The 21,822-nt window shown below is 41.1% G+C and overlaps 1 protein-coding gene across 1 annotated transcript in view; it reads right to left on the reverse strand.

Moving 5' to 3' along the window:
* Positions 1-311: 311 nt before the first annotated feature.
* CRYM (crystallin mu) overlaps positions 312-21,822 on the reverse strand; it is a 92,420-nt gene continuing 70,909 nt past the window's right edge. Inside the window, exons 6-8 of the mRNA XM_086940816.1 lie at positions 11,499-11,620; positions 8,854-8,938; positions 312-3,187 (exon numbers count right to left, since the gene is read on the reverse strand). Coding sequence (XP_086796942.1) covers positions 3,114-3,187; positions 8,854-8,938; positions 11,499-11,620 — 281 coding nt within the window. The 3' untranslated portion in view covers positions 312-3,113. The remainder of the gene's footprint in view (positions 3,188-8,853; positions 8,939-11,498; positions 11,621-21,822) is intronic.

A 21,822-nucleotide genomic window follows, 5' to 3' on the forward strand; every position in this document is an offset into this window, starting at 1 on the left:
TACACCCGATTTGCAGCAATAAACAGATGCGCGCATTAGAAAGTATTATCATCAATTAAATGCAAGTAAACAAATAATATTTTTGTTGATTTGAACGTGCAAAGCAATCTTGCGCATACCAAGCATTCGCCAAATTTGCAAGGTGCAGAACAGAGCATAAGGCTCACTCCAAGAGGGCACCATGGCAATGTGAATTTACCTTCAGATAATGCGTCATTGAAAACCACCCCCCTTGACGCCGGAGCCAATAACATGCGGGCTAAACCGGAGTACAGCAAGGACATTGTTAAGGCCGTAGCAGCAGATGGATGCAGAGAAGCATTTCAATGGATCGCCGAAGCTCACACAAGCTGCTGGCGTTGTTTTACTTGCGTCCATTTACTGGCCTTTAGCAGCCTGTGCATGCCTCTTTTCCTGCTGGAGGGATCTGCTTTAGCGCTTCCAACTAGTGCAGAAAAAAAATGTTTTTATTCCACGTCCAAAAACTCCTCTCTTGAAACAAGACACCAACCTCTAACCAGGGAAGAGAGTACACCGGAATTGAGGCTGCCTTTTAACACTGGTGAAATAAACACTCACCAACAGCAGGAACAGAGCGTGCAGCCCGGCTAAGTCAGCAATCTCAGAGCTCTGGGAGGAGCGGCCTCTCCAGTCTTTATCCTCCGGCTTCCACAGCAGGGAAATGGGTGCTTTTCAAAGATTGCAACGGGAGGGGCCTGTATAAGGAGGGCTATTGAGGGTTAGTCGGAGTGCTTTAAACTAGCGTAGTGTAGGAGCCTCAACTAGGGTGACCATATTTTAAAAACTCCAAGCTGAGAAATGCTTCAAAAATAGACTGCAATTTTAAAGTGACCGACGGACCGAACAATTTAATTAATTTCACGCACCGAAAACACAGACAATGATACAGTGAATGGTTTAAATGTAACTTTTACTCACAGTATCATCTGTTTAAACTAAATTGCTTTGTGCTAGAGCCTGATTTGTAGATCTGAACTCTAAAACATGAAAACATAGCTCCTACTATATTCAGCCAGCCCTCTAAAAACTAAAATGTGATACATTTGCTGGAAAGGATAGTGAGAGACTAGGAAAAAAAACAAAGTATATTTGTGTTAATCTCGTGACACAGTTTTAAAACAAAGGGTGGGTTTAATCAGTGCTAGGGCTGCTCGAACAAGGTGGAACCACCCTCACTCAGCCTGAGCCGCCAGGGAGAGGGAGGGAGCAGCCATTCCAGAGGGTGGGGCGAGGCCAGCACGCTATTGCCCAAATGATAAATAAAAATAGGAAAGTGAAAGCACACCATGCGCTTGGTGCCGGCAGTGGGAACCAGCTCTCGCCATTGCGGGAGGGCAGGGGGCCATCTGTTTTCACTCAGCTGTGTGTTTATATTTGCATCGCGCTTTCAAATAAACATGGGCTGAGTGAAAACAGATGGCCCCCCATGAAGATAAGAAATTGCTTTGCGACAGCAGCAAAGCAGACGACCCCATCCGGATCGGCCACACGAAAAGTCGAAAGGGCGTCACCAATGGCAGGCCACCGTTTAGCATAAACGGTGACGCCAGCCAATAATAATGAGGGGTGGGGCTTCAAGTCCCCTTCTCAAATCTACTCTCTCACTTTAGGTCTCGCCGAGCGAGCAGTACATGCGCTGAAACGCTAGGCGAGACCTAAAAATGAAAGTACACAGATGCTTAGGTGCCATCATACTAAGTAACTCAATGTACATGTTCTAAGTTACTGCATTCGCGTTTTATTTTAGGATGAGCCAGGTGTTCAGGTATTTCTTGAATAGAAACAGCAACGCCTTAGAGAGAAGAGAAAATGAAAGAGGGTTTGAAAGCCTAGCCGCAGCTGAAGATAAAGCTTTGTAGGCAATTCTGGCCTTTCGTGTGACTGACGTATGTAAGAGGTTGAGAGATGCTTTAAGTGTAGGTAGGAGTTTATGGCAATTGACTGTGGCCAAAATAAAAGGTGATTCAGAGAAAATGGCTTTATAGACAATGATAAGTTATTTAAACCCAATTCTTTCTTCGGGGGAGCCATTAATACTTATGTGCTACGTCTGGCTGTGGCATTTTTAATCTGCTGCAGTTTCTGCACTACTTTTGTAGAGGCAACCTGGGATATATAACTTCCATAGTTCACTCTTGACTGGACCATATTTCATGCACACACAAATGCAAAGTGCATGGCTACAGCTACAGAAATGTAGCACTACACAATACCACGGCCTTTAGAGTTTGAGATGATGCGCATTAGCAGCATGCGATCCTGCCTGAGGAACTATCGGCAGCCATCTTGAATGTGTCCTACAGTCGTAAAGAAAGTTGGGTGACAAAGCTTGTTAGCAACACCACCAGCTAGACCAAAACATCTTCCACAGCAGTAAACATGTGACAGTGCAAGCAGCAGCAGCAGTGCACAGCACAGCTGGTAATGGGGAGGCTTGCATAAGGTCTGTGTATACCTGTTACATGGAAATTAATTTTTACCAAAATATTTGAGGATCTGATTTAAAAAGCAAGTAACAGAAAATGTGTAGGGATATACGAGTGACGGGAATAGGAGAAGCCTATAAATAACTGCAGCAAGAAAAGTTGCAGAGGAATTTTAGCTGGTTAATCGATCTGCTGAAACTCTCTGGGCGACACAGAACACAGTTTGGAGCCCCAGTAGGGCCGACTCAGCTGTTCATCCTTCTGAGGCCCAATGAGCTTGACATCCGTCAGAGACTAACAGAACGCTTGCCATATGTTAATGGTAACAGTTATTGTTTAAGATGCTATTAAACTTCAAGAATGTGGTAGTAATCACTACATAAACCGATCTTGTGTGTTTTTGTGAAATAATTTTTTATACGGGAAAAGTGTATGTATTGTGCAGATACAAAACTACATAATGATGTGGTTTAACTTTTCCCTCCCCATCAGAAATGGAACTTAAATGTGCCATAACACTATGTTACACAGACTTAAACCCCATGGCTCTAACTGATAAAGGATTTTGAATGTTAGTAAATCTCTCACTTCTAAGAAAGGCATAATTCATAAGGACATTAAAAACTAAACTTTTCCTTCAGATGCAGTCCGGCAGATCTCACTCGGTCATTCAGATTCTGTACTGCTTGACCATGAATCAAACACTAATTTTGCAGAAACAGTATCTTCGATAGCCATGCCTAAAAAAACAGAAATCACAGAATCAGCTTTCAACTAGTATTCACATCTTATTCAAGAAAAACACTTCATTAAGCATTTTTGTTAGTGGTCTTAAATCCCCAAATGTCTAGACTTGCTTGTTATAAACTATATTAAATTTCGCGCATGCAATTAGCAATATAAAGAAAAATTATCATAACTTCACTGTCATATTTGCAACTCATTCTATAAAAACCAGCATGAAAAAGGCATAGCAGATTGCATCCTTGTCACTATAATAGCATAGTTTAGAAGGGGCAACCGAGTTGGTCTCCATTAATGCACATATTTACATTGGATCATCTATGGCACCAGCTGCTCTATAGCAAACTCTGAAAATCCTGTGGCTACCACTAAAATTACACCAGACACCAAATGACCAAGTAATGGAAAATGACCCATTCTAATCCTCAATGTTTGCATTAAATTTTACGTCCAAGCATCTGATAGCCTTTACGATAAGGTACCATTATACTATTGGCAATAACTAGGGGGGACTTCAATTGTGGATTTATATTGCAAGCCCGTTAAAGCAGTCAATTTATGAACTGCATTACTAATGAATTTCCTATCAGGAGCTTGGGGCATTTTTATCATGGTGAGTATTACAACTGATATCCATTGCATGTAACAGGATACATAACCTTGGTATTTTCCATTTAGCACTTTTCCAATGTATTACACTGGATCCTACTCAATATAAAAATCAGTACTAGTATTAGGGTATGTGCCATTAAGGCCAACCTTCAATTGAATTATTGTGATTAATGTATTCTTCTCAAGCCCTAGCATCTTTCTCCAAATCTGAGCCTTGGCAAGAAATAATGGAATTCTAATTAGATGCGGCTCCTCTGCTATGGCAGAGGAACGTCGCCCCCCTTGCTGGCCAGCCGAGGGAAAGGGAAAATAAAATGGTAATAAAACAGTATTATTATTTAATTTTTTCTCTGGACGGAGCGGAGTCTTTGGGGCCGGGCCATGCCATGGAAAGGCAGTGGTGGGCAGCATTGCTGGCAGTGCACTTGGAGGTTTGACCGGCCATCGTAGGGCGGCAAAGACTTTATGTGCATTGACATCTTCCCAACATTGCTGGGAGGAAGGAACAGCAGGCATAGGCTCCCAGTCCCCTTTAGAGCGAAAAACAAGCCCACTCGGCCAATCCCAGAGCTTTTCTCATGCTGGTACCAGCGTGAGAGAAGCGCTGGGATTTGCCGTGGGGCATCTAGGAGCATCATTACGTACACAGCAGGAAGGAGAAGAGCAGCAGAGCGGCGATCGGTGACGACCAGGTAAGTTAGTTTCATACCCCACCGCCACTTTGCCGCAGGACCAGCCACTACTGGATCTAATAAGGGGAAACCAGATAGGAATGCCACAGGGAAGAACTGGTCTGGCTTTAGCATGATGTAATGTCTATAGAGGCCTTATTGAGTACCCAACATAATTGAAATTAAAATTAAAGCTCCAAAACCAATAAGGATTCATGATTTTCATTTTGCTTCAATTAGCGAACCTAAACACGTCATGCAGTTAAATTCAATTCTAAAGTATTGATACTGTTTATGTTTGCCAGTGCCCTTCCAGGGCTTATCTATGTACCTTTATATTTACTGTTATGAGGCGTTAATGTCAATCTTATGAAGTTCATGCTTAATTCGCAACTTCCTCTTTTGACCCTTGAAGTTATCCCACTTAAAATAAATCATCAGCACAGTAGTCGCCATTAGATGGATGTTGGGAATCTAGTTTTCCTCACAACAACTTAAAAATAGCTAGAAAGTCCTAATTTCCCTATTAAATCACACACGGAGAACTTCACTGCCTATGGCAAGTAATTGTAGCATTTGCAAGGTTTCGGAGAAGTTTACAAAAGAAAACCTTGACAAATTCACACATCCCTCATTGTTATCCTTGTCTGAACTTACCTAGGGCCTTTCTAATATGGTGTTAGTAATGCAAAAATGGCCCTCCCTGCTAATTGTACAGCACCATATGCATCTTCGCCCATAAACAAAAGAGCAACAAAAGAGCCATAATGAAGTTACAAGCATTGGCGTAACGAAACTTGAGGGGGCTCTCCTGCAAAGCACATGGAGCCCCCCCCCCCCCCCACTACGGGCCCAGCCCACCACCTACCACTTGCACTACAACCGAGAAATCTAGTATATTTTTATTTGAAATCTCCCAACATTTAAATGAAATGCCTCTATATTGTTTTTCTCTAAGTTCTAATGAGAAAATGGGAAACACTCTTAACACACAAGCTATGCCATTTGTAACAATACTGTCAAAAGCAGATTGCTTGACTGAGGCAGCAATCAGAACAATGCCAAGGAGCGATCCTATTGTCTCAGGAACTGCCTCTGGCTGAAGAACTAAGAACAACTATGAAGGGTCTGAAATAGAATTGACCTTGATGTACAATAACTTGAAAGTTTTGAAGACAAACCCAAACCAGCAATTCCATAAAAATGTGACTGACAACATACATGAGAAGTACACAAGATATAACTTAGTAGTCTGTGAAAGTTAAGAGAAATAGCCTGCATGTCACACATTAGCGACTGTCAAGGGTTGCGCATGATAACGTGAACTCAGGAAGCAATTTCGATTTCTACCATCATGTCTTTATTAGTAAGCATTGCAAAACAGGCAGGCAAACAAGGCTGAGAAAGAAAACTGTTTGGATGCTTAAGAACATTTAAGCAGATGTTTGTCTGTTTTAATTTATAATTTCTGTAGTGTAAATAATGCTAAATACGAAATTTAAGGCACATATATTACACACCATAAATAACACTGCATGCAGAATAAAAACAAACCAAATCAGCAAGATCCTAATGACAATCTATACAAACTGTTGTTGGTAAAGCAAAAGAAAAAGTGCAAATACTTTCAAGTGCATAATAAAGCAATCACCAGTCCAGCAATATACAAAAACCAAGCACGTTTTGAAAAACAATCGACTTTCTTCTTGCAGCAAGGTGAAAATACTTTCAAAGTGCATGGTAAAAACAAGTCCAGCAGTATGCAAAAATGAAGACAGGTTACTCAAACAATTCCCTGTTTGGTGAGTGCATTAAGGCACATATATTTCAAAGCAGGTGGTAAACAACAACAACTACAGCTCCACATAATATTCAAACCAGTTTAAACTAACAATTCCCCTTTTGAAGGCTCAAATATTTCAAAGTGACTAGAAAAACAGTAACAAGTACAGAAGGCAGCAGCATACAAATATCAAACCACTGTCAACCAATGCCTTTTGGTTTGTGCATGAAGGTGCAAATATTTCAGACTGACTAGTAAAACAACAACAAGTACAGCAAGCACCAGCATACATAAATCAAACCTATTTAGTCAGACTAATTCTCCTTTTGTTTGTGCATGAAGGCATAAATATTTCAAAGTGCCTGGTAAAGCAATACCAATTTAGCAGCATAAACATCAAACCCATCCAGTCAAACAATGCCACTTTTATTTGTGCATAAAAGTGCAAATATTTCAACGTGAGGTAAAAACTAAAACAAGTTTCCGCCTCTGCTGCCATATGGACATGCATTCAGATTACCATGCTTCAGCACACCCCTGTAACTTTTTTTTACTCATTGTTAAAGCACCTACATCTCCACTTGACATATGCTCCCTCGCCAATGTCCCTCCCACCCTTCCTTTGATCTCCGCTTTTCTTTAAACTTTCGGCACGAGTTCTCACAGGCTCCTCTCTGCCCCCTTTCTTTAATGGCCCTCCCCCTCCCCAGCACAGAGCGCGCATCGCTTGTTGTTTGTGTCACCAGCATCCTTTTCCCGTTCTTGTGGACTGCACTCATTTTGGGGGGGTATGGCGTGTACCTCTTAACTGAAGAATGCCTCCAGTTCTTCCGCCTGCAGCATGTTGTTTGCACCTCACTCATCCTGTAGGTAATGTTCCCCCCTTTTCTCTTACATGTGTCCTAGCCCACTCTCCATACTATAGCCCAAGCCATCATTGCTGCTTATTTATCTTATGCAACTAACAACCATTGACAAAGCCAATAGACCCGACTTATTGTCAGTATGCTGCTACTCGTTGTATCATATATCTGGATGCAATGACAGAAACCGCCAAAATACAAGTGAGGCAGCACACTAAGTTAAGCACGATTTCTCTTTTTTTTGCACGTTATTTAAGCCACACCCTTTATTACATTACCCACGCTGCTGGCGTTATCCTTTCAATCCCCTTTTTGCTGCTGTACTGTCCCTCACATTTTAGTAAATTAAGGCGTTATGTGGGGCTGTTAGGGCAGGACAATGGTAGGTGGTATTGCAAGCTTTTTCACCCTTCACCCCCTCTCAACCCATTGTAACCTCCTTCAGCGCTGTGCACTCCTTCACACACTTACACATAGCTGACCATCGCTGCGTGCTCTCTTCAGAGAGGCCAGGTATTGGATGGGCGTACATCAGCCTTGTGATGTGACTACAGGCCAGGTAATGTCCTTCAAGTGACTTGTGTTCCCACTATCTTTCCGCAGCTTGGGCCTGTTTAGTCCCCCCATGCACCCAAATGTGCTGCATTATACCGCATAATTTGGCCTCTTTTTATATCTTATTTTTTTTATACCCAACCCAGCCGCATACTATAGCCCAAGCCATAGTTACTGCTTATTTATCTATGCAACTAACAACCTGGGTTAAGGGGAGAGGGGCAGGCAATGCCACATGGAGGCTCAGCTCATCATGGGCTCGAGGTGCCAACAGGACCTCGGGCTGAGCCAGAGCCATGCATCTCTTCCCCCCCCCCCCCCCCTCTCCAGTATTTAGGGAGCTGAGCCGAGCCTGCCAGGACCTCTCTACAGGCCTCTGCTCTGCTGATGTGGACGGCATTAAACAAAGAGTGTACTGTAAGGAGATGCCACGAGTCCTCGCTTCCTTCCTGATGGCTCTGCGCACAAGGCGTATCTTCTCCTTCTCTGTACATCTATCTTCTGTAGCGCCTCGCTCTGCACACAGCTGCTTTCTCCTAGCGCTGCATGCTTCTTACCGCGGAGGCGGGCTTACCGGACCTGGTAAAGAACAGGAGAAATCTGCAGTGGAGAGGAGTGGCAGGGCCCCATACCAGGCAGGATTCCATTCCATTGCCCACCTCTCTGAGCCTCTCCACTTCCGACGGACGGTGAGCGGCACCAACAGGGCAGCGTGCAGCGGCTCGCATTTCAGACCAGCACAACTCTGCCTGCCTGGCTGCTTCGGACATATGACACTCACCTGGCTGCAGCAGAAGACAGGAGGAGGCTAGTAGTACTCATTCTCGCTTACTATAATTATTGTGGCGGCCGCACCTTGAGTCAGTACTAGTTCAATGAAGTCACGCGCACTTTGAATTATAATGTGCATGACTGTGGCAACAGCCCCGCCCCCATCACCCTGAAGGCGCGGCACAGCGCGGCGCAGACGCATAGACAACTGCGCGTCACGTCACCACACACCATTTAATTATGAAGAGCCGGCACGGAGGTACTGCGCACTAACTATTAAATAATTTATTACCACTGAGAGTGAGGGGCCCCCCTGGAGCGTGGGGCCTCCCCTCACCGCGGGGGCCTGTGTTACACCCCTGGTTACAAGACCAATGTCCGCACACACAGAAATGTGCTCTACCCACCCAATGACTTAAACACTGTCGTCTTCTCAGTGAGGGCAGGCATTGTTCCATTCACAACTTCACCCAGCTCTGCAAAAATCTCTGCCTGTGAAATAAAGGTGCACATTTCAGTATAATGATCGTGGTGTTTACACATTATGTACATTGCATTGACATAGTGAACGGACAAAAATTACTCGGCGGATGTCACTTTTTCTTTAAATGCCACTTGGGTACTATTCATGGCACTATACTTGAGAAGCTACTGGAAATCTGGGATATGAAACTGTGGGCATTTGATGATCTATTAACCGGGGAGTGTGGAAACCACACCACCAATGAAGTTTGGCTTTTGCAGCATCTGCAGATTTACTGTGTGTTTCAGTGAGAAAGTCACGCCCTCTCTCTACCCAAAGAGCATTATTTTCATGTACCCTAAAGTGCAGCACATCAGCAACTAAGCATTAAAAATGCCAATTGTATTGGTGTTTGCCCCTGTACAGCGCTCCGCTGCCCTTTGGCAGGGTTCAGGCTATAGAAATAATTACACATACATACATAGAGAAATGGCAATGAAAAAATTTCTAGCTGGCTCGTAAAGAATTTTCAGTTCTATTAAGGACACAGATGCGAAGATAATCCTTTTTTCTTTACTGTAACTTATCAGCAGCCAATCACAATCAAATAAACAAAAACGAACCTGCCCATGTACCCAAATATGTCACATGCCACATGCCCCAATCACTACAAAGCAACCCATATAAGTATATATGACTCCATTTTGTGTCCTATTTCTTTGGAACATAATATCATAAATGCAGAAGTGTCCATTGTGAAAACCACATAGTCACCAAAAGTCTTAAGCAATCCAAAGATGGATTCAATAACTTCCAGGCGATCCAACAGGGACGTTGAGAAACCAAACCGGGCCAGATGCCAAATTCTGAACTGGAGCCTCAGGAGCGTAGAATGAAACAAGCCGTACTTGACCTCTTTTTTTCATAAGTGAACAGCGATTGTAGCCGAAATCACTCTCTCACCCATTCCTCTGTTCATTTCCGAAAAAGAACACCGTAAAGCCTGTAAATGAATGTAGGTAATACAAAATGCTTCCAAAATCACAGGGTGGGAAAATAAATCATCACTGTTTCAAAAACTTTGTTATTGAAAATCAATGAAATGCATATTAAAATAGTAATAGCAAATATTTGGTGGTATAATCCTTGGCTCTTTGTCCTTAATAGAATTGAAAATTCTTGATGAGTAAGCTAGAGCATTTTTCATTCTATGTCAGGACCGGAGGCTCCGATTATGCTTGTTCAAAACTGCATTACCACAACAGATGTCACATCCACAGTAGGCTTATAGTAAAACCTTCAAAATGTTGATTCGGTACACAAATCTGCTGACTTCATAATGTCCTCTATGTGGGAACCTAAAGTATTCGACTTTGATGCTATTGCTCCCTTAGCGGAATGTGCTCCAAAAGTGGAGATGTCAATAGCTGCTTCCGCCAGCAACCATCTCATCCACCCGGCTAATGTAGCTGACAACACCGCTCTAAAAGACTTTTGTAAAGCAATGAGCAGTTGGCCACTAGAATCCTGACTCAGTTCAGTGGTAGAAGTCTCATATTCTTTTAAACATTGAACAACACGCAACTCAGAATCCTCCAGAAAAGCAGGGTAGGATACCAACTTGGAATTTGTCTTAGTATGACGTGTTAGTAAACATAACTTTCTCTGGGGAAAACATTGGATTGGAAGGTCAGTGGGTGGGAACAAGAGGGCGGGCGGTGGAGTAATGTCAAGAGGACAGTAGAAAATCAAGGAGATGGTAATGCTTGTCAGCAGCTCGAGAGGTAAGTGGTGGTGCAGGGCCAGGTGGTGGGATGAACACAAGATCTACAGTATAAAACCAAGTTCTTTTCTAACACACATAAAGCACCGCCCTACACAAGAAGCAGGATTTTGGAGATAGAATTTAGAATTTAGGAATGTTGGACACAAGTCAGGGACAAAATATCATTAGGGGGTTTAGCACATACAATCCGGATGCCTGTTGTGGTCTCAGGTTGCTTGCGTTCCTTTCAAGAGGGGGCCTTGCCTGGCTGTAAAAACATTCCAATAAGGAGCTGGGTCAGTACTGATTTGCATAAGGCAGGCCTCTGTCTAGAGTGGCATTGTGGGTAAAAAAAACTGATAGCTTACAATACTATTGAGAGCGATTTTTAGAGGATCAGCTAATTAGATGGAAATACCCAAAGTGTTTCAACTTAAGGATGAGATTGGAAGAAACATTCTTCATATGCAAGTATGCTTTGGACCACTGTGCTTCCATCAGATCATTTTCCAGTTCTAAATCGAATTTCAGTTTCACGTCTAGATTATCCCAATCAAGAAAGCATACACTGTATTGCATGGGGAGGGTCTACCGATGATAGAAAGCATACACTGTATTGTATAGACATTATGTACTGCTCTTATAAAGAATACACATACACTGTATTGCATTAACTCTGTACCACTGATAAAAAGCATATACCATATTGCATGGACAAGTACTGGCGGCAGAGTATATGCTCTGTTGCATAGACATGTACTGCCTATAGAAAGCGTACACTGTGCGGCAGGTTCAGCAGGACACACTCGCTTGTAAGACTTTACCCCTGATTGCAAAATGTCTCCGGACTCCTGCGAAGCTGCCTCCCTGGAATCCACATAGAGAGCACAGCTCTTCATCAGCTCATCGTCCAGCTCCCTCCAGTCAGGTCTGCAGGCCCCAACAGCTGCAACACACACAGTACGGAGCATCATTTAACACAGTCTAACTAGGCAAAACCTGCTCACCAAACAGATGCTTACCTACGTTTCTGCTAAGAGTGAAGATGTAGTCATGTATTCTTTATGAAGGACACAACAGCTACATACGCTTTCATCCACTGAGCAACAATGAGAAAATACATAAATCATGATGGTTACAGTAATTTGAAAGCATTGCATTTATTGCTGTTGAACCTGCCCCTTTTTGCAGGGTTTAAGACTCTGGGCACTTTACCACTGCTGATCAGTGCTAAAGAGCATATGCTCTCTGTATACATTGTGATTATGATTGGTTATCAATGATTGGCATATTTTATTTACAGGTAAGCCCCTAGTTAGGTGCACTTTGTTTGCCCGGGGCCTGTAAAGCAAATGCTACTAGTGAGCCTGCAGCACTGATTGTGCCACCCACACAAATAGCCTTTCAAATGTGTATCAGACGTGCCACTGGAATGTCTGCATGTGCAGTTTTAAACTGTATGTTGACCTGGCAAGTGCACCCACTTGCCAGACCCGAACCTTCCCTTTTCTTACATATAAGTCACCCCTAAGTTAGACCCAAGGTAGTTCCATGTTCAGAGTGCGGTGTACGTAAAAGGTAGGACAAGTAGTGGTGTGTTTTACCTTTCCTGATAATAAAATACTGTGCATTTTATTTTTCGCTATTGAAAGGCTGTTTTTCCCATAGGTGATTATTGGAGTTGCCTTGTAATACTTTACAAGTGTAACTTTCAATTAGGAAACTATAGAGAAATGGAGTTTAGGTTCCCTGAACTCAGAATTAAAAAAATACATCTTTTAGTAAACATTTCTTTTAGAGCATGTGTCTGAAAATGCCACTTTTTTAAATCTGTGTGACTTTTAGAAAGTGGGCATTTTCTTGTTTAACCATCCTGTGCCTCTGCCTGCTTGTGGAGTCACCGTCTGGTTTTAGACTGGTAGGGGCTGATTGTGCATTCACTACAGACACTCACACAAAGGGAGATGAGGAGTGCCCTGCATATGCTGATGAATCTTGCTGAGAAACAGTGGTGGGAGAAGTTGTCACTACCACCTGAATAGGCTGTGGCTGCCTTGCGCAATGCGGTCTCCACCCCCTGTAGTGTGGCTGGACCAGGAAGGACTCTCTTACACAGACTTCAAAGGGAAAAAAAGGGTATAAGTATTAGACCTAAACCCCCAGAACTTTAGAATGCTTCTGAAATCAAAAGAAACCTCTGACAAGGAGAAGAGCTGAATCAGTGGTAATAAAGCAGTTTCCCCTTCAGGAAAGCCTGTGTTTGCTGCTGTCCTGCAAGATGTTCCTAGCACTCTAGAAGTCAATGCACATTTACCACCAAGCACTCAAATGTAATTGAAAAGTCCAAAAAGTAAAGTTGAAATCCGTGTATTTCACTCTTCTTCTTTATTACTTCATAAAGGTTTCCACAGTAGTTCATGAACACAGCCAACACGTGTTTCGTCTTGTCAGTGTATGACAATTGACTTCTTCAGGGCTGTAAGCATATACAATAACCTACATTAGGTCTAAATTAAATTACTTATAAAGCAGTACAACCACTAAATTAATCTTGACTAATCACAAACAGTCACCAAAACTAGTGAAATTAATAATAGTAAAGCAGAAATAGGTACCCAACACCAAGAGTAAAACCAAAGTCTCCCAAGTGTGACAGAACAATATGCCAAGTCGGCAATACCAAAGTATGAGTCCCATAGTCATAGAAAAACGTTTCATACAAAGGGCAAATCACTGCCTCATTAAGAACACTCTAAAGAAAATCCAAATCTCCAACAATACTAATATAGGCTGTAAGCAACCCTACCAAATCCCTTCCTTCAGGACTAAAGTATAACATAAACAAACGTCTCAAAACTCACCAACAAAAACTTCAAGTAGATCAATAAATTTACTTCTTTCCACAATAGCGTATAACTAAACACTGTCCTCATATGCAACAATAGCGTGTAGCTTGGCAGCTTAGAATGCGGTTCAGCAGGTTACTAAAACAAAAATAAAAATTCACAATAAAGTTATAAGTATTAATTCACTACATAGTAAATCCTTTCACACGCATACACTCAACAGACTGCTATATTACCTGTCCGCTGTCATTCACCTAGTCTGGCAACAAAGTATCGACGATATGCGCAGTCCAATTCTGTAAACAATAAGACACATTTACACAAACGCGGTGCCAACCACCAAACAAGGCGTACTCTTAAAAGTTAACATTCATATCCACACCGCACATCAGGGCTTACCGCGTATCAGCTTGGACCCGTCCTCTACGATTCCGGCGTGTTGCACACGCGCCATCTTTGAATGGCTTTAAATAGTAAACAAAATCACGCGCCATATTTGACTCACCGAACCTTCACTAAAACGATTTTAAATCTAAAGCAAACTCTCAGTTTACTATCAAAACACTCTTGAGCAAGTTTAACATCCTCAACACTGGTCCAATCTCATAAGTATGCTAAATGATAAGTTACGATGCACTCAGGCGTCATAGGTAAATAGATGGTCGGCGAAATTACGCGCGCCATGTTTGAACGTCCAGAACCTCCGTTTGCGATTGTAAGTAACAGCTAGTCCGTAATGAACTGCTATTCGCACTGCCGAAACCTAGAATACCTAGGTTACACATCATAAGACAACATTATCTCTAACAGTCGTTCGTGTGCACAGATCCTTTAACCAAGTCAGAATCCACAACACTATACCATCTACCAATATTACTATCACAAATATCCAATTCAAACCTTTCTTTAATCAAATCTAGCACTGTCACGATGAATAGAAACAGACAAACAACATGCCTGATTGCGGGATTTTGCGGGAAAAATAATTAAAAAAGGGGTAGAAGAAAAGAGCGTTAAGCTCAAAGACCAAGGTACCACAAATCATAGATAGGAAAACCAAAGTCGGAGGGGGGTACAGTATAAAAGAGGAAAACAAACATGTACATTGCATATTTATCAGAATAATAATATACACCCACAGATTACAGTATACAGATAACATCCCTTCAGATCCCCACAATGGATACCATTCTTATATCAATTTTAGCAGTCATGTCCTAAAAAATATTCAAATTCATTGTCAACATTTAAACCTCGCTCCACAGCTTTAAGCTTCATCAGCCACATCACCTCTCTAAGTCGAAGTTGCAATTGCCTATTCCCACCCCTGGGATCGCGTTTGACATGATCAATCCCATGGTAAACAAATGTATGCTTCTCCTTTTCTTGAAAATTCCTAACCATATGAGAAGCGATAGGATAACGGGTATCACCTGTTTTTAGAGCTCTGAAATGCTCAACCATACGCTCTCTAAGTTTCCTAATCGTGCTACCAACATATATTTTGTTGCAGGAACATAAAATAACATATACTACAAAAGTAGTATCACAATTAATAAACATTTCAATGTGGTAGTCACCAGTATTATTATAGTTAAATGTTTTAACCCTTGCCTTGGCCCATCTGCACGAACTACATCTGCCACATTTATAAAAACCTTTTGTCTCAGTCAGCCAGTTGGGCTCAATGTTTTTAATAGGGTAACTAGGGCTGATGTAGTTAGACAGTGTACGACCCTTCCTGAAAGTTAAACCAGGTCTATCCCCAATAAAGGGGAGCAAGTCCTTATCCATCTTCAATAGATGCCAATGTTTCTTCATAATATTGTACAGTTGAGCACTCTCACTACTATAATTAGTAATGAAGCGAATCTTAGTATCCTTAGCTGTCACATCACTTGTTTTTTTGTCCAAAGTCTTAGATCTCTTCAGTTTATTAACTCTCACTATAGCATCATCAATCACCTTTCTCTGGTAACCACGTTTCAAGAATCTACGTGTCAAGTCTGTGAGGTTATGCTGGAAATCATCTTCATCAGAACAGTTACGTCTGGCCCTCACCATCTCACCATAAGGTATAGCATTTACCTGTGTCACAGGATGGCAACTATGGGCATGCAACACAGCATTACAGCTGGTAGGCTTACGATACATGCGACTACACAAATTACCTTCTTTAACGTACAGTTCAATATCTAAAAACGTGATGCTGTTCTTGTCATAATTAGTAGTAAATTTCAAATTAAGCCTGTTATTCAAATAGTCAAAGAAACCTTTGAGTTCATCAGTTGATCCAGTCCAGATCAACAGGCAATCATCTATATAGCGCCCCCAATAATGAATAAACTGCATCCATTTTTTGCCTGACCGGCCCCAGATCATCTCCGCTTCGAACCACCCCATAAAGAGGTTCGCAAAGGACGGAGCGAATCTGGAACCCATCGCAGTTCCAAGGCGCTGTCTAAACCATTTGCCATCAAATAGAAAGACATTATTTTGTAAGACCAATTTTGTCATCGAGAGAATCATCTGATTGTGATCATAGAATTCAGCTGATCTATTACTTAAAAAGAAATCCAAAGCTTGAACTCCCAGATCATGATTAATATTAGAATATAGTGAAACTACATCTAGCGTCACTAATGTCATGCTCTCATCCCACACAAGGTCACACATCAAGTTAAAAACATGTTTAGTGTCCTGTATAAATGAAGGTAAATTTTTAACATAAATCTGTAAAATAGTGTCTACATATTGGGAGAGACGCTCAGTAGGTCCTCCAATCCCTGAAATTATGGGTCTCCCAGGAGGGTTGACCCTGGACTTATGTATTTTTGGCAATGTATACATACACGGTGCCTTGGGTGCCACAACCTGTAAATACAAATATTCGTCATAATCAAGGAGTGTTAAGTCATACCAGATCTTAAGTTGGTCGTTAATAATTTTAGTCAGTACCGGCATTGGATTACTCTGTAACCTTTCATAATATTTAACATCATTCAATTGTGAATAAACTTCATCATTATAGTCTGAGGTATTGAGAATCACCACATTCCCACCTTTGTCAGCTTTGCGTATTGTAATCTCTGAATTACTTGTAAGCTCTTTAAGTGCCAACCTCTCACCAGAAGTCAGATTGTCCTTATACTTCATCCTGCTGTACTGACTTCCGGTGTCAATAATTCTGTCAATATCAGAATTAACAGCCTTATAAAAAGCTTCAAGGGTACTACCAGATGAGATTTTTGGCGTCCATTTCGATTTCTCTTTTAAACCACTTCCCTCACTATAGAATCTATCAACCTCCAAATCATCTAACAATTTCGTAATTGTAACCGGATCATCTTCTCTTTCTGTAAGTGAGAGTAATAATTGAGTCTCCTTCAAATCTTGAATGCTTAAATTGCATAGTGGTTTAATTTTTTCATTCCTAGTTTTTTCTGGCACATTTACAAAGAATTTTTTTAATTTGAGCCTCCTAACGAATCTAAACAGATCAATCTTGGTTAAGTACCAGTCAGAAACAGTAACAGGACAAAATCCCATCCCTCTATGTAGTAAACTGATCATATCATCAGACAATTCAGTTGAAGACAAATTCTCAATCACAATATCTTCACTTACATCAGCATCACCAACCATTAGGGCTTCCAGGATTTCAGTCCCATCCCTACCCTTCCTCCTTGCCCTCCTCCTGCCTCTTCTCCCTCTCCTAGTTTTTTTACATTCGACTCCCGATTCCTTTCTAAGTCCCTGTTCCCACGGCGCAGTCTGCGTACCTCCACAAAAAAATTATTCTCTGGTGTGGGGGGATTAAGGGAGTCAACATTGTCCTCAATATCACTACTCGAAACAATACTGGACCCAGGGTCACTGCTACTGGCGGATGCGGTACCACTCTTCTGTTTACTTGGAACGGTTTTGACCAAATAGTCAAATTTTGTAGCAAAGGTGTAGACGCGACCAGAACGATAATCTCGTTCATCGCGTTTAAGTTTTCTAGCCTTCCTTTGCTTTATATCAGTTTGTAATTCATTAAGCTTTTGATCCAGAGTAGTATAGTTAAGTATAGTTGCCTCAGGGAGGTTCAGTTCTTTTATCTCATCCTCCACCTTTTGAATCTCAACTAATAACTTAGCTATTTTTCTCTCAGCATTTTCAATTAGAATATTAATAAGATTCCTAGAACTATCATTCAGGAGCTGAATGATAGTTCTAGGAATCTTATCAAAACCGTTCCAAGTAAACACCAGAGAATAATTTTTTTGTGGAGGTACGCAGACTGCGCCGTGGGAACAGGGAATTAGAAAGGAATCGGGAGTCGAATGTAAAAAAACTAGGAGAGGGAGAAGAGGCAGGAGGAGGGCAAGGAGGAAGGGTAGGGATGAGACTGAGACCCTGGAAGCCCTAATGGTTGGTGATGCTGATGTAAGTGAAGATATTGTGATTGAGAATTTGTCTTCAACTGAATTGTCTGATGATATGATCAGTTTACTACATAGAGTGATGGGATTTTGTCCTGTTACTGTTTCTGACTGGTACTTAACCAAGATTGATCTGTTTAGATTCGTTAGGAGGCTCAAATTAAAAAAAATCTTTGTAAATGTGCCAGAAAAAACTAGGAATGAAAAAATTAAACCACTATGCAATTTAAGCATTCAAGATTTGAAGGAGACTCAATTATTACTCTCACTTACAGAAAGAGAAGATGATCCGGTTACAATTACGAAATTGTTAGATGATTTGGAGGTTGATAGATTCTATAGTGAGGGAAGTGGTTTAAAAGAGAAATCGAAATGGACGCCAAAAATCTCATCTGGTAGTACCCTTGAAGCTTTTTATAAGGCTGTTAATTCTGATATTGACAGAATTATTGACACCGGAAGTCAGTACAGCAGGATGAAGTATAAGGACAATCTGACTTCTGGTGAGAGGTTGGCACTTAAAGAGCTTACAAGTAATTCAGAGATTACAATACGCAAAGCTGACAAAGGTGGGAATGTGGTGATTCTCAATACCTCAGACTATAATGATGAAGTTTATTCACAATTGAATGATGTTAAATATTATGAAAGGTTACAGAGTAATCCAATGCCGGTACTGACTAAAATTATCAACGACCAACTTAAGATCTGGTATGACTTAACACTCCTTGATTATGACGAATATTTGTATTTACAGGTTGTGGCACCCAAGGCACCGTGTATGTATACATTGCCAAAAATACATAAGTCCAGAGTCAACCCTCCTGGGAGACCCATAATTTCAGGGATTGGAGGACCTACTGAGCGTCTCTCCCAATATGTAGACACTTTTTTACAGATTTATGTTAAAAATTTACCTTCATTTATACAGGACACTAAACATGTTCTTAACTTGATGTGTGACCTTGTGTGGGATGAGAGCATGACATTAGTGACGCTAGATGTAGTTTCACTATATTCTAATATTAATCATGATCTGGGAGTTCAAGCTTTGGATTTCTTTTTAAGTAATAGATCAGCTGAATTCTATGATCACAATCAGATGATTCTCTCGATGACAAAATTGGTCTTACAAAATAATGTCTTTCTATTTGATGGCAAATGGTTTAGACAGCGCCTTGGGACTGCGATGGGTTCCAGATTCGCTCCGTCCTTTGCGAACCTCTTTATGGGGTGGTTCGAGGCGGAGATGATCTGGGGCCCGTCAGGCAAAAAATGGATGCAGTTTATTTATTATTGGGGGCGCTATATAGATGATTGCCTGTTGATCTGGACTGGATCAACTGATGAACTCAAAGGTTTCTTTGACTATTTGAATGACAACAGGCTTAATTTGAAATTTACTACTAATTATGACAAGAACAGCATCACGTTTTTAGATATTGAACTGTACGTTAAAGAAGGTAATTTGTGTAGTCGCATGTATCGTAAGCCTACCAGCTGTAATGCTGTGTTGCATGCCCATAGTTGCCATCCTGTGACACAGGTAAATGCTATACCTTATGGTGAGATGGTGAGGGCCAGACGTAACTGTTCTGATGAAGATGATTTCCAGCATAACCTCACAGACTTGACACGTAGATTCTTGAAACGTGGTTACCAGAGAAAGGTGATTGATGATGCTATAGTGAGAGTTAATAAACTGAAGAGATCTAAGACTTTGAACTAAGATTCGCTTCATTACTAATTATAGAAGTGAGAGTGCTCAACTGTACAATATTATGAAGAAACATTGGCATCTATTGAAGATGGATAAGGACTTGCTCCCCTTTATTGGGGATAGACCTGGTTTAACTTTCAGGAAGGGTCGTACACTGTCTAACTACATCAGCCCTAGTTACCCTATTAAAAACATTGAGCCCAACTGGCTGACTGAGACAAAAGGTTTTTATAAATGTGGCAGATGTAGTTCGTGCAGATGGGCCAAGGCAAGGGTTAAAACATTTAACTATAATAATACTGGTGACTACCACATTGAAATGTTTATTAATTGTGATACTACTTTTGTAGTATATGTTATTTTATGTTCCTGCAACAAAATATATGTTGGTAGCACGATTAGGAAACTTAGAGAGCGTATGGTTGAGCATTTCAGAGCTCTAAAAACAGGTGATACCCGTTATCCTATCGCTTCTCATATGGTTAGGAATTTTCAAGAAAAGGAGAAGCATACATTTGTTTACCATGGGATTGATCATGACAAACGCGATCCCAGGGGTGGGAATAGGCAATTGCAACTTCGACGTAGAGAGGTGATGTGGCTGATGAAGCTTAAAGCTGTGGAGCGAGGTTTAAATGTTGACAATGAATTTGAATATTTTTTAGGACATGACTGCTAAAATTGATATAAGAATGGTATCCATTGTGAGGATCTGAAGGGATGTTATCTGTATACTGTAATCTGTGGGTGTATATTATTATTCTGATAAATATGCAATGTACATGTTTGTTTTCCTCTTTTATACTGTACCCCCCTCCGACTTTGGTTTTCCTATCTATGGTTTGTGGTACCTTGGTCTTTGAGCTTAACGCTCTTTTCTTCTACCCCTTTTTTAATTATTTTTCCCGCAAAATCCCGCAATCAGGCATGTTGTTTGTCTGTTTCTATTCATCGTGACAGTGCTAGATTTGATTAAAGAAAGGTTTGAATTGGATATTTGTGATAGTAATATTGGTAGATGGTATAGTGTTGTGGATTCTGACTTGGTTAAAGGATATGTGCACACGAACGACTGTTAGAGATAATGTTGTCTTATGATGTGTAACCTAGGTATTCTAGGTTTCGGCAGTGCGAATAGCAGTTCATTACGGACTAGCTGTTACTTACAATCGCAAACGGAGGTTCTGGACGTTCAAACATGGCGCGCGTAATTTCGCCGACCATCTATTTACCTATGACGCCTAAGTGCATCGTAACTTATCATTTAGCATACTTATGAGATTGGACCAGTGTTGAGGATGTTAAACTTGCTCAAGAGTGTTTTGATAGTAAACTGAGAGTTTGCTTTAGATTTAAAATCGTTTTAGTGAAGGTTCGGTGAGTCAAATATGGCGCGTGATTTTGTTTACTATTTAAAGCCATTCAAAGATGGCGCGTGTGCAACACGCCGGAATCGTAGAGGACGGGTCCAAGCTGATACGCGGTAAGCCCTGATGTGCGGTGTGGATATGAATGTTAACTTTTAAGAGTACGCCTTGTTTGGTGGTTGGCACCGCGTTTGTGTAAATGTGTCTTATTGTTTACAGAAATGGACTGCGCATATCGTCGATACTTTGTTGCCAGACTAGGTGAATGACAGCGGACAGGTAATATAGCAGTCTGTTGAGTGTATGCGTGTGAAAGGATTTACTAGGTAGTGAATTAATACTTATAACTTTATTGTGAATTTTTATTTTTGTTTTAGTAACCTGCTGAACCGCATTCTAAGCTGCCAAGCTACACGCTATTGTTGCATATGAGGACAGTGTTTAGTTATACGCTATTGTGGAAAGAAGTAAATTTATTGATCTACTTGAAGTTTTTGTTGGTGAGTTTTGAGACGTTTGTTTATGTTATACTTTAGTCCTGAAGGAAGGGATTTGGTAGGGTTGCTTACAGCCTATATTAGTATTGTTGGAGATTTGGATTTTCTTTAGAGTGTTCTTAATGAGGCAGTGATTTGCCCTTTGTATGAAACGTTTTTCTATGACTATGGGACTCATACTTTGGTATTGCCGACTTGGCATATTGTTCTGTCACACTTGGGAGACTTTGGTTTTACTCTTGGTGTTGGGTACCTATTTCTGCTTTACTATTATTAATTTCACTAGTTTTG

The sequence above is a fragment of the Lissotriton vulgaris genome, chromosome 10 (assembly GCF_964263255.1).
Source record: "Lissotriton vulgaris chromosome 10, aLisVul1.2, whole genome shotgun sequence".
NCBI lineage: Eukaryota > Metazoa > Chordata > Amphibia > Caudata > Salamandridae > Lissotriton > Lissotriton vulgaris.